This window comes from Pecten maximus, chromosome 9, assembly GCF_902652985.1.
Source record: "Pecten maximus chromosome 9, xPecMax1.1, whole genome shotgun sequence".
Lineage (NCBI taxonomy): Eukaryota > Metazoa > Mollusca > Bivalvia > Pectinida > Pectinidae > Pecten > Pecten maximus.
The window spans coordinates 4,455,663-4,469,813 of record NC_047023.1 but is presented as its reverse complement, the minus strand read 5'-3'; the positions used below and the strand labels follow the sequence as shown (position 1 = coordinate 4,469,813).

The following is a 14,151-nucleotide window of genomic DNA, read 5'->3' as shown; positions in this document are numbered from 1 at the left end:
ATCTTAATGAAATTGCTTTCCTTAATATAAACTTTATGTGAAAGAAATGACAGAAATACAGCCAATGGAGTCAAAACTTAAGCTTACAAAAGGCGATTGTTCTTTGACAAAATATTCTTAATAGAGTAGACAACTTTCGGAATATGATTTTAAAAACTAAATTTAAAATATTTGCACGTTTCTAAGACAAGAACTTTATTTATGCGGTCAGTTGAGATAGAGACATAGAAGGTATGTTTAACTGATTTTTATTTAGCTATTGTTTTATGTCGACCAGGTAAGAGTAAACATAATGTGTATATGTATGGCAAGTTGATATAATTTAAACGTTGTTTTTTTCTGAATGTTTTCCTGGTATAAATTGTATTTCACATATCGGAGTTGACATTTAGCATTACGAGAGAAAAGCGAATGAGTATATGTTAGTTAATAGTTTACCAGACGCCCACTCCCATTTTGTATTTGCGAACAAAGCATTGCTTTACTACGATATTTCTATCGGCTAATATATTGTACACTATTAAGTAGAGTCGCATAATATGTTACAAGTCGAGACCTGTCACTCTACTAAAACAATATGACAGAAATAGCACAGTAAATTTCCAATAACACTTGCTTACGTCCTGTTTCGACCATTTGACCTTTTTCTTTCACACTAGTCCAAACCGCTCTGATCGCTTAAAGGCAAGCACGCCAGGTGCCTCGGATAATTGAATTTTACCTATATTAGAATTACTGTCCTATTGGATATTATCATATGGATCTATCCGATGGCGTGAGGTAGATACGGACAGGGATACTTAGCGCGCGTGGAGGGTGAGGTCCCAAGGGAAGAAATACAATGTGGTCCACAAACGACGGCCATATGTAATATTCCGATAAGTGCACGCGCATAATTGAGATACGGTGACGAGATTAGCCCGTGACTTGGTTGTCACATAGGAAACTAAAAGCATATCGGATTCTCAATTATCTTGATAGCGATTTAGCTTCATGTGATATTAACTGACCTTTACATAATCAGATGGTATACACAGAAAGAGCTTGTAGTACGTGAATCGTTAACGCTCTTCTTTCTTCCAAGAAATCCTCACATAATCGATTTTGACCTACGGGCGAGGCTATCTGTACGTTCCGTCGGTCAGTCCGTCATAAATAGAATATCTGTATACCGAGCCGGTTATATAATTAGATATATGAGAGAACACCAATAATGTTAATGCTATTTGCGAGTGTTACTTGTAGATATATCTAGCATAAAGATCCGGTGTCATGGGAAAGAAGTAGAGATCGTCTTTTTAACCGACTTACCTATCGCCAGTGACACCGAAGAAGACTCAGGATCCGGAAATAAATGAGCGGCTTGTTTTGCTTTATACTTTTTTATCCGTATATATAAGATATGTGATCTTCAATTAGTTTTCATTTCATTTTTTATAATTAATTTTTCTTTTATTTCATGGTAAATACTAAAATGTGATTGGTCGAAAAATTCTTTTCATTCTTCTATGAAAGAAATTCCGAGAATGGCGCGAAAAATGTGACGTCACAATACGACAATTGACGTTGCGTATTGATTTGAGAAAAATAATCCCATTTAAAACCAGTAAAATTGTACATGAAACATGTTTTAAATTAGAAAATCATTTTCAAAAATTAATTATAAGCGTTGATGTCATTTTTTAAAAATGACATCAATGCTTAAATGAACAAAATCATACGAGAGCAACCATTTGTTGCGCCATTTTCAATTCATGACGTACCGTTTTACTGACTATTTTTTTAAAATGCTTTTATTAGCCCTTGAGTCCATGTACAGCCAAAAACCCCAATGAACTGATCAACAGTAACACGTGGTCGCTTATGTATCTTTAACACAATAATTTACCCCATTAAGCATATGTCATATATTCCCGATATTTCGAATCTCTGTCACATAGTCCCGATATTTCGAACCTAGATCACACATTCCCGATATTTCGAATCATTGTCACATATTTCCGATATTTCGAATCTCTGTCAAATATTCCCGATGTGTCGAACCTAGGTTACATATTCCCGATATCTGGAATCTCTGTCAAATATTCTCGATATTTCAAATCTAAGTCACATATTTCCGATATTTCGAACCCAGGTCACATATTTCCGACATTTCGAACCTAGGTCACATATTCCCGGTACTTCGAGCCGGTTGTCCCGATATCAGACGTCGTGACAGGTTATGACACATTTCTCGTAGTTGCGTCATACTGTCTTCGTTCAAGTCACGTGTTATGACGTCGGTATCTGGCGACTTCCTTGGGATACTTCGCGATTAAACAAAAACGCACTACGGTATCCATGATTGTGTATGGCATTGTTACGAACTTTAAACGATATAGAGAGACCGGTACCTCTACAACATTACACGACTTAATCTAAATTACTGCGATGATTAAGAATATGATGAATACAGTACAGATTGTATCCATTTGTAACTACTGTATCCAGTACCGTTGTATTCAGTATCATTGTATCCTGTATCATTGTATTCTGTAATATTGTATTCAGTACCATTGTATTCTGTAATATTGTATTCAGTGCCATTGTATTCTGTATAATTGTATTCTGTATCATTGTATTCTGTATCATTTTATTTTGTACCATAGTACAATCAGTCATATGATCGGTATGGATTTGTTAAGGGAAATTCCATATACGTTGTTCTAAGTTTTTATGCATACACACATAATTTAATTAACATATCTAAGTACCCACTTAACAAAATCTTAAATCAAATCACGATTGAATTTTTGTTTTTATTAATTTATCAAGATGGTACAGTTTCACATCCGTGTATTTTATGACAAGCCGATATTGATAATATTATGTCATCCTAGTAATTGTTACGTGACTTTTTGCCCACTTCCCGGAAGAGCTAGACGTGCTGTTCCGATAAGGATGGACAGGGGACCAATTTGATATGAAATACGAACCCTGAAATTGATGACCTAAGCTTAAAACAAATCAATGTACACGCTGAGTCTAATTTAACTTGTGGAGTTTGTCGACAGGATAAATTGATTTACATTCAGTAATTAATATTATGACAAAAATAAATCTCCACAGTCTTTAATTTTAATCAATGAGACGAAACATAAAAACGTTGCTTATAGAAATTCCGGCTGATGAAGGCGGTGGTATGCCAAGTCCCTGTGTAATGGGGAGTAATAGACAAGGCGGTGGTATTCCAAGTCCCTGTGTAAAGGGGAGTAATAGACAAGGCGGTGGTATGCCAAGTCCCTGTGTAAAGGGGAGTAATAGACAATGCGGTGGTATGCCAAGTCCCTGTGTTAAGGGGAGTAATAGACAAGGCGGTGGTATGCCAAGTCCCTGTGTTAAGGGGAGTAATAGACAAGGCGGTGGTATGCCAAGTCCCTGTGTAAAGGGGAGTAATAAACAAGGCGGTGGTATGCCAAGTCCCTGTGTAAAGAGGAGTAATAGACAAGGCGGTGGTATGCCAAGTCCCTATGTAAAGGGGAGTAATAGACAAGGCGGTGGTAAGCCAAGTCCTTGTGTAAAGGGGAGTAATAGACAAGGCGGTGGTATGTCAAGTCCCTGTGTAAAGGGGAGTAATAGACAAGGCGGTGGTGTGCCAATTCCCTGTGTAAAGGGGAGTAATAGACAAGGCGGTGGTGTGCCAAGTCCCTGTGTAAAGGGGAGTAATAGACAAGGCGGTGGTATGCCAATTCCCTGTGTAAAGGGGAGTAATAGACAAGGCGGTGGTGTGCCAAGTTCCTGTGTAAATGGGAGTAATAGACAAGGCGGTGGTATGCCAAGTCCCTGTGTAAAGGGGAGTAATAGACAAGGCGGTGGTGTGCCAAGTTCCTGTGTAAAGGGGAGTAATAGACAAGGCGGTGGTGTGCCAAGTTCCTGTGTAAAGGGGAGTAATAGACAAGGCGGTGGTATGCCAAGTCCCTGTGTAAAGGGGAGTAATAGACAAGTCGATCATGACTCGATGACGTGTTATCAGACCAACCCCATAATGAGGCTGTATGATATATCTCCGTGTTATTATGCCCGAGAGATGGCGCTCACATATTAAACTGCAAGTGACGTGGTTTTTGTGAAACATGTGACGCCCCCTGGAGTAAACCAGCAGTTTTGGATTGTAATACGGGTTTGCCAGTCCGTTTACATCCCTACTTTATTGGTCCGTGAGGGAGTAGGTGACGGGGATAACATCAACACGACGCGCGTGCTCTTACTGATTAGCATATACACGTATTTGGCCACGTGACGCAGAGAAGGCACACGAGAGGCCATTAAAAGTGTCGCCATATTTAAATGAGACTCCTGGACAAGGTAGCTAGACATTTCATCAGTTACACCACAGGCGTCTGAAGTTCTGACAGTAAACTGAGATATAATACCATAGAAAAAATAAGAGTATCTACTATAAAAAAAAGAACAGGTATGCAACGCCTCCGATGTCAACAATCACTTAAATCTCTGCAAACGGGAAAAATATACGATTTACAATATAATTATTGGTATACACAGATGCCGCTAACATTATTTAACACTCGACAAGCATAAACCATTACTCACTGCGTTTAATAAGTTCTATTTCAGCTAAAAACTTTCTGAGATGGTCTGTCACGTCAACCATGTCGTGAAAAAGGCGGACATTGTTATGCAGGTCCGCAGTGAATATCGAGGTAATACTTTTTAATTCATGATATTGACAATAAAAAAAGAACTCTAGAAACACATGGATTCTTTCAATTTATATTTATATTCTGTGTCGTTGAAACATTTTTAATACTTCTGGTGTAACATGTTTCTCTGTTTTTAAAACGTTTGAAAATAAAGGGCAGGTAACTCTTATTTTTTCATGAATTAAAAAGTATTACCTCGATATTCACTGCGGACCTGCATAACAATGTCCGCCATTTTCACGACATGGTTGACGTGACAGACCATCTCAGAAAGTTTTTAGCTGAAATAGAACTTATTAAACGCAGTGAGTAATGGTTTATGCTTGTCGAGTGTTAAATAATGTTAGCGGCATCTGTGTATACCAATAATTATATTGTAAATCGTATATTTTTCCCGTTTGCAGAGATTTAAGTGATTGTTGACATCGGAGGCGTTGCATACCTGTTCTTTTTTTATAGTAGATGATACTCTTATTTTTTCTATGGTATTATATCTCAGTTTACTGTCAGAACTTCAGACGCCTGTGGTTACACACTCTCATGACGTACCACGTGGTACGTAGCACACCACTTGGTCACATGACATAATTATACCATCTTATATGAGGTGTCTCAGAAGATTGCACCAAATTGTACATTATAGAAACACCAAACCTTCAAGTGGTGAAAAAATCAGTGGCGCTCAATATGGCGTCTTCTGCTTCAAAAGAACGTTCTTTTTATATATAAAAAAAAAATGATTAATTACGGTCCCAAGCAGATGATATGAACTAGAAAACGTTCCCACAAAAAGTAAACCTGCATCTCTCGAAACCCTGAGTTATATAAAAAAAAAAATCACAATCGGGATTTTTAGTATTGTCTAGATGAGGTTTTCTGAAGAACCGCAGCGAAAACATCACCGTCATACCTATCACGAAGTGCAAACACTTTTTGTACCAGATTCATGTTCAGGGAATCTACTACAAAACGTGTATGTTGCATAAAAACGTGTTATATAGTTGTCACAGCGGAACTGCTGTCTGTCGGTTAAACTATAAGTGCATCTCACCGATGTGTTTAATTTAGAGTTAATACAATTCTATCTCGCTATAAAAAGTTTTATATCTGCACGTTTTCTTACGGTCTAGAAATACTACTCTATCAATGAATCGGTCGTGTTGGTAAAGAGAAACTGCAGTATCCATGTCTTTGTTACGTAATATTAACATGAAAAAAATGAAGTTAAAACAAGAAATATCTTTAAAAAAGATAAACGGCATAGTTTTAATGCTGATGGTTATAATGTAAAACTGATGGTGAAATGAATTAACGAACTAAAGCGTTTTAGCACGAATAACAAAATCATATCACTTTGAATCATTTTGGTGATAATAAAACTGAATTTGAATCAGGAATATGATTTTATTAATGTGTCATTTAAAAAGATAATCTGCTTATTCAGCTTGCATTCAATCTTATCTTTGTTTCTTTTTTAACTGCATATCTGCATTTTGCATTTACCGCTACATTGACCAATCACGTACTTCATCTTGACCAGTAACGCCACCTGTCGCGTCATATCCGGGGCCAAAAGAAAATTATACGGCTATGCCAAAAAAAATGTTAAAACCCCGTGCAAAGTTTATCTAGCGTTTGGTTTTGGTTACGTAAGATGGTGCTGTGAGCTGCAATGTCACAACACAACTTACATACTGTAAGTGATATGTACGCTCAGATCGTTCCGCGGACCCAAATCTTAGCAATTCAATGCCAGGAAAGATACAGAAGTACATTTTAATCGAATACATAGCAATTATTCTGCCCGTGTTCCTAGTTCATATCGATCATAACACTCCGCCCAGGGGACATTACTCCTACTTTAATCACGTTCATTCGGACCATTTTAGTTCTTCTGGAATGTAATCGGGAAGTTTTTGGTGTACATGTACATTATCATCTTTACCTTCCTTAAAATACTGATAAAAAAAGAACGTGATTCTCTGTGCCACACTGTACTGCAGGCACTTCTTATTGACAAACTGTCGTTTAGGTACAGATATATCCATTGCTATTTCTCACATCGGTAGTACAAAGAATTTAATTTAGCTATATATCTAACTTGACAATTTCCAAGTGGATGTTATGTACTTTCAAAATCTTGAAGGCAGTTCTACAGTAGCATATATCGTTGTGTGTATCAATGAGTAAGAGGTTTAGATTTCTTTTTAAAGTACAGTGTCAAGATTTGCTTTAACGGAAAGTGTGGCAATGCAACATATCTGCGGGGTAATGACAATTAAAGGGAGGTAACTGTGAAGGAACGCGACGTGTGGTATTGATTTCTGCCCCCGTACACGTCTATATTTATCAGACTGAGAGTCTGTAAGAGAAACGTAGTCAGATAGAACATGATACATGACTCCGAGTCCGTACTCGTCCTAGAGACGGTTCTTAGATTGCACAACATACACATGCTGCACATTATAAGAAATCACAGTATAAAATATAAGATACATAGTATAAAATATAAGATACACGGTATAAAATATAAGATACATAGTATAAAATATAAGATACAACGTATAAAATATAAGATACAACGTATAAAATATAAGATACACAGTATAAAATATAAGCTACACGGTATAAAATATAAGATACACGGTATAAAATATAAGATACACAGTATAAAATATAAGATACACGGTATAAAATATAAGATACACGGTATAAAATATAAGATACATAGTATAAAATATAAGATACACAGTATAAAATATAAGATACATAGTATAAAATATAAGATACACGGTATAAAATATAAGATACACAGTATAAAATATAAGATAAAGAGTGATATTTTAATTCACCGTTCACTGATAACTAAATATTATCACATGCAGACAATGTTTACTTTTGTGATTAAACAATAACTTGCCATCCATTGTAACGATTTTATTGTCAGATTTGAAGTGCACCTTTTTAGACATTTTTCTTATCGAGAAAATATCGAATGAAGTCAGAAATAGCCTCTGTGTAAAAATCAACATACCTAGTTGAGAAGTCTTGTACAGGAAGGTGTTGTAAAAAAGCGATATATACGAGAGAAAAAACGCGTGAACTTTATTTCAGATCAGATGACGGTTTTGTGTACATGTGTTATATCATTTTTATGTCGTGTACGCTAGTGTCCTAGGGTGAATTGCGTGTCTCCGTCGTGTGGCAGACAGACTTGTCACTACATTTCATTAACATACACTTGTCAGAGACCTCGCGATGCTAGCGACAAGAGATAACATCAAACTTGTCCGAGCTTTGCCCAACAGTGCTGCCTTTCGTTTCCAGTTTATCGACGAAGAGCCTAGCGGAGAGTAAGGGAAAATACCACTGGCAATAAAGTAAAGATAGGTACCTTGCATATTTCAAATTACATTTTTAGAAAATAAAGGAAATTGAGAAACATGTACACAAGTTCATGTTATCACCAAATCAGAAACACTGGATGTATCCGACAGTTCATCATAGGAAATGTACGGTGGCTGATTTGTGCCATTTCATCCTTTCGTCTTTTCGCCCCTAAAAGATGAAAATCAAATATCTTAATTTTCGACGAAATATAAGGTTTATTAATTTTCGTCTTTTCGGGTCGAAAAGTCGAAAAGACGAGAAATAAAGTCGTTAATGTGTGTGCATTTATTTCGCCTTTTCGCGTATGATGTTTCGTCTTTACGGGGCAAAAAGACCAAATTTAAGCTTTATTAATTTTGGTCTTTTCGGGGCGAAAAGACGAAATCTAAAAACCTTAATTTTTGTATTTCCGGGGCGAAAAGACGAAAGGATGAAATGGCACAAATCAGCCACCGTAGAAATGTATACAATCGGTATATTACTTTTACTCCTCGTTAAGACAATAGTAATGCATTGATCTTTGGTGTAGCTGATAATAGTATACAATTGGCACTGTTTCTATATCAATAACCTATAAGTATGAGCAAGTATGTTTACTTCACCAAATAACCCGAGTGTATAGAATGTGACCCAGTTCACCGCGTATGAATACATGTAAACATTGGTGGACTTCTTTTCGCAAACCGTGTGTCATTGTTTTATACACAAATAACATAATTCATTTTAATATCAATTTCAAAATATTTATTCCATAAAATACTTGTCAACTGTGAAATTAATGTAATAAGTAAAATGTCGCGATTCAATGTGAATAAAACTTGTTTCTTCTGTTGTCACGAAGAAAGTGGGCGGAGTTTAACTCCATTTTGCCATTGGCTGTTTTGCATTTATACGAGGTAAATATAATTTTGAACATGCAATACATGTCATACAAGGTAGGTGTGTTTGGCATTAATGTTGAAAGTAAATTCTGTAAGTAAAAGTATTTACTTAATTTACCTCGTACGTGTTCCATTGGATTAATGTTCTCGTGATCTAAACAAAATTGAAGGCTACTCCTCAGTAGCCACTGGGTTGCAAGTTCGAAACCTACGTGTGGCAGTTGCCAGGTACTGACCGTAGGCCGGTGGTTTTTCTCCGGGTACTCCGGCTTTCCTCCACCTCCAAAACCTGGCACGTCCTGTCTGTTAATAGGACGTTAAACAAAAAACAAAAAAAACAACAAAAAAACTCAGTAGCCGCGTGCTGTGTATCCAGAACACTAGCACGTGCGATTACCCGTAATCGAAAGAGGGACACATCACACCAGTGCTTAATTCGTTGCATTGGCTATACCTGTACGATACAGGTTACAGTATAAGATTTTGGTGTATATTTGCCAGGCATTAAAAGGAACAGATCATTATTAAGTACAGGAATTTGTCACCATCTATCAGCCGTCATGATCACTTTGATTGGAGACAGAATCCGTGTGAGGCGTTCTCAACTCTCGTACCACACGACTAACAATGTCGAAATGGTAATCGATGTTTCGAAAACGATGCGGCCACTTTGAAGAAAATTTTACCATCAGCTACAAGAAAGCTGAAAGCCATTGTCTAATTAAAAAGGAGATTTAAAGTCACCGTTTACGTCTCTTTTAAGAATATCATGCAGACTTTCTGTATATTAATATATCAAATATCACCTATTTACTCGCGCAAATTGGGTGTAATGTACCGTGCACTAGAATAACTCTTGCCATTAAGATAATGTACTAGATAAAAGTATTGTATTTTATATATAGTATCACATAATTTATTCCGTGTTAATATCATACCTTTTGATGTTCATACAAGTTTGGTGGTCGGGTGGCGCAGTGGTAACACACTTGCCTTTCACCTAGGCGGCCGGGGTTCGACTCGTGAAATATATTTGGTATTACTGAAGACACTGTTAGATATCCTCTATTTATATACATGTACTATGGACTTTTGTCCGTCGTGGTACAGTTTATGATAGCCACACACTACCGTGAAAGCATAAAGCTGTCGTTATTTAACGAACTTAGCGGAACAGTTTAGTTCGGAGACCCGTTTAACACAGCTATCCTATTCTCTTCACTGTATATTAGAGAGTACCTATATTTTATTTTTTAATTCGATATCAGAACAGCCGGTAGAACATAGGAATTTTATTTCATATACATATTCTAACTTTCCGAGAACTACCAAATTGTGCCTTCCGCTTAACAAACTCTATATTTCTATCGTCAAGACACATTATTCAATTTTAAAAATGGAAGTATTAGTTTATGCATTTGAAAATGAGATAATTATCTAGCGTGTTTCCATTTTAAACAACCTAAGGAGATTTACGAGGTTTTACGTCGTAGTAACTGTTAACGTCACACGAATAATGACCTCGACAAGGTTAAATTTTACTGATATGACGATTGATTTTCAAACTGAAGGTTTTAAAGGTATGCACACTACAAACAAGAATGGGGTTTTATTTACTATTGTTTTATTGGTGCATGATCACGTGGTATGTTTTATTTTCTTTACAAAATACGCAGCAGTTGGTGCATTCAACAAAATGTAGATTTTTCTTGTAATGAACGATAGGCATATGGTTATTTTGGTTTGGTTTATTTTGTTTAACGTCCTATTAACAGCTAAGGTCATTTAAGGACGGCCTCCCGTGCGTTCGACATGCATGCGTGTTGTGAGTGCGTATGTGTGTTTTGGGAGACTGCGGTATGTACGTGTTAAGTCTCCTTGTGATAGGCCGGAACTTTTGCCGATTTGTAGTGCTAACTTACTGAAGCATACTGTCGAAGACACCCAGCAGGACACCCCACCCGGTCACATCATACTGACAACGGGCCAACCAGTTGTCCTACTCCAAAAATGCTGAGCGCTCATCAGGAGTAGGAACTACCATTTTTAAAGACTCTGGTATGTCTCGGACAGGGGACAGAACCAAAAGCCTTCCTCACGGGGGCGAACGCTCAACTAAAGGCCAAAAGTGAGGCAGTGTCAAGGGAGACGTAAGGAAGAAGAAAGTTACTAAGAAAGAAGAGAAAAGATAAGATCCCATCACAGCGATATACATGTACAGAAAGAATCATGCGGGAAATCACGTGGTCTGAAAATACGAATTTTCGAATGGGAGTTCGTATCTTCAGACCACGTGATACTCAACAGTGAAGAATGGTTTGGGTGAAAAGGTGAACGGCGTGCCAGGTCCGGGGTCAGTTTCCGGTACTCTGACTGTGGTGTGCCAGGTCCGGGATCAGTTTCCAGTACTCTGACTGGGGTGTGCCAGGTCCGGGGTCAGTTTCCGGTACTCTGACTGTGGTGTGCCAGGTCCGGGGTCAGTTTCCGGTACTCTGACTGTGGTGTGCCAGGTCCGGGGTCAGTTTCCGGTACTCTGACTGTGGTGTGCCAGGTCCGGGGTCAGTTTCCGGTACTCTGACTGTGGTGTGCCAGGTCCGGGGTCAGTTTCCGGTACTCTGACTGTGGTGTGCCAGGTCCAGGGTCAGTTTCCGGTACTCTGACTGTGAAATTCATTTTCTTCCAACAATGGCTTTATTTAAGATTTAATATGTGTAGGTCATTTCAACAGAAGTTTATTTTTCTTTCGTTGTTCCTATTGAAATGAAAAAAAGAAAACTTCATAGTACTGATACAGGAAGTTAAGGCTGGACCTGCGTACAATTTTACCCAAACCTGTCCGGTACATATTCTCGCGAATACTTTTTTTTCGATATGGCTGAATATTTTACTGATTTCATTTGTCTACATTAGAACTCGGCTTTCGAACTGCATTGTGGGATTTGAAAACCTTATATCGGAGCCTCGTTTGCGTGTTTCTTTTGACGATTTAGATATAGGACATGGATTTCCATCCATATTTATGCAATTACTCATTTTTGGAACCCAGTGAAACGTGATATTTACTTAGGGATAAAATAATCTTTAAATGTGAAGTTTTCGTTAGACAATTGTAATGTACTTCCGAGCGGTGGTCATATCGAACGGATAACGTTGGACATCTTCGGAAAACCGGAAGTGTTAAGATGTTACTGAATTGTCATTGAATTCCCCCTGGTTAGGCTTTGGAACATCTCTGAACCATTTGAGAACGTAACAGGAAGTTGACTAAGTGTTGTGTTTTGATTAGTAACAATGGAGTATCACTGTTAGTGTCAAGCGTTACACGGAACCGATTGTTTGCGATGTCGTTCTGACTATGAACGCGAAAAATACGATTTTCTTAATCGGGGGTTTCGTTTGATGGCGTTCTTATTCGTTGTAGATGAATCGCGAATGATACGAAACCAGATGGTACTTTATGTGTGTAAACATCTTACTGAACCAGATGACATTATGTGTGTAAACATCTTACTGAATCAGATGACATTATGTGTGTAAACATCTTACTGAACCAGATGACATCATGTGTTTTTACATATGCAAACATCTCGCTGAACCAGATGGTACTATATTTGTGTAAACATCTCACTGAACCAGATGGTACTATGTGTGTGTAAACATCTCACTGAACCAGATGATACTATGTGTGTGTGAACATCTCACTGATCCAGATGGTACTATGTGTGTAAACATTTTCCTGAACCAGATGGTACTATGTGTATGTTAACATCTTACTGAACTAGTAGTCGCTGATTTAGTTGTTACAAAAACATCAAAGAATTTAAACCCAAACTCTATTAAGCGAGGACAAAACGTAACAAAAATATAGATTTGTAAGGAGACTCCTAAAAAGTAACAGAATAATAAGACCGTGCGTTCCGAGAGAGTAAACGTCTTCTGCTTCATCGACAACACCCACCATACAAATCTGTTTCTAATCCGGGTTAAGTCACAACCTCAAACGAGAGTTAGTGAAGTGAAATTGATACCGTATTATGTATTCCCTATATGAACTATGTCGTGGAGAATACACTATATTTAAGTAAACATTTGAAAAAAAAATATGGTGAAGTAAGCATTTCTCTTGCGCAAGGTGGAAGGATGACGTTCTAATACTCTGTATAGGAACGAGATTGTGTCTGTTGCATCCCACTGCGAGTGGTAAGATGTGATTAAATGTGAACGCCCTTGGAAGGTTGGGGAAGGTTCCTCCTTTATGTTTAGGGGGACCTCAGAACAAAACCTGCTGCAACCCCCTGCCTGTTGATCAAATGATTAAATGTGGTCCAACAGACTGAGGGGTTTATTGTGTATCTTCTATTAAAGGGACATAAAGAGCCTTAAATAGAACTGATATCTTTTGTTTACACTTGGTATGCTAATTTGCTGATTTTTTGTTGTCGTTTCTGCTCTTTTTCTCTCAGCCTTTTCTCCCTCTCAAATCCGTCCTCATATGACACTAGCTGTAGCGAGGACGTTGACCTCCGTAAAAGGCACGAAAGAAGAGGGGAAATTTCCGAGCGTATATATCTAACACACAGCAGAAGGATCGGGAACCATTCCCTAGCACGTGTCTGAGAAACCATACATCCCCATCCACTTCCGTGTGTCGTTGCCATTGACGATGCCAGCTAAACGCTCATCGCCATTACTGTACAAGAAAAATTGCCGAACCACTGCATGGCGCATTTTTATGTTACAGCGAAGTGTCAACATTTAACATCCTTACAACATTACGTGTTTGTTTGGCCATCTGAAATGTACCATAAACAAAATTTTATAAAAAAAAATAACAACAGAAAGTGAGAGTAAATGCACCTATATACATAACCTGTCACGTGTCATGCCATCTTAGCTGTAAACACACCTGCTATGTTGTACCGTTTCACGCGATTTGAACATGAACATAAATTGTATAAGTTCTCTACCGTTGTACGAAGTGTTGATGTATATTTACACTTCCAAGCACGGCATTGCCAGACACACTTTATTGGCCGGCAGTAATCATTTTTGTACGGCGAAATGATGTAAAACGCTCCATAAGTAGTAAATCTCTTGTCACCTCGGATACATACCAAAAACTATGCAACAAATTCCTAGTTACATACCACAGTAGCACTGTAACAGGTAGTTGTGTATTA

General features: G+C 37.8%; 1 protein-coding gene across 1 annotated transcript in view; it reads left to right on the top strand.

The window, feature by feature from the left end:
* Positions 1-3,124: 3,124 nt before the first annotated feature.
* Positions 3,125-14,151, top strand: part of LOC117334827 (collagen alpha-1(II) chain-like) — a 101,647-nt gene continuing 90,620 nt past the window's right edge. The window contains exon 1 of the mRNA XM_033894645.1: positions 3,125-3,961. Coding sequence (XP_033750536.1) covers positions 3,125-3,961 — 837 coding nt within the window. The remainder of the gene's footprint in view (positions 3,962-14,151) is intronic.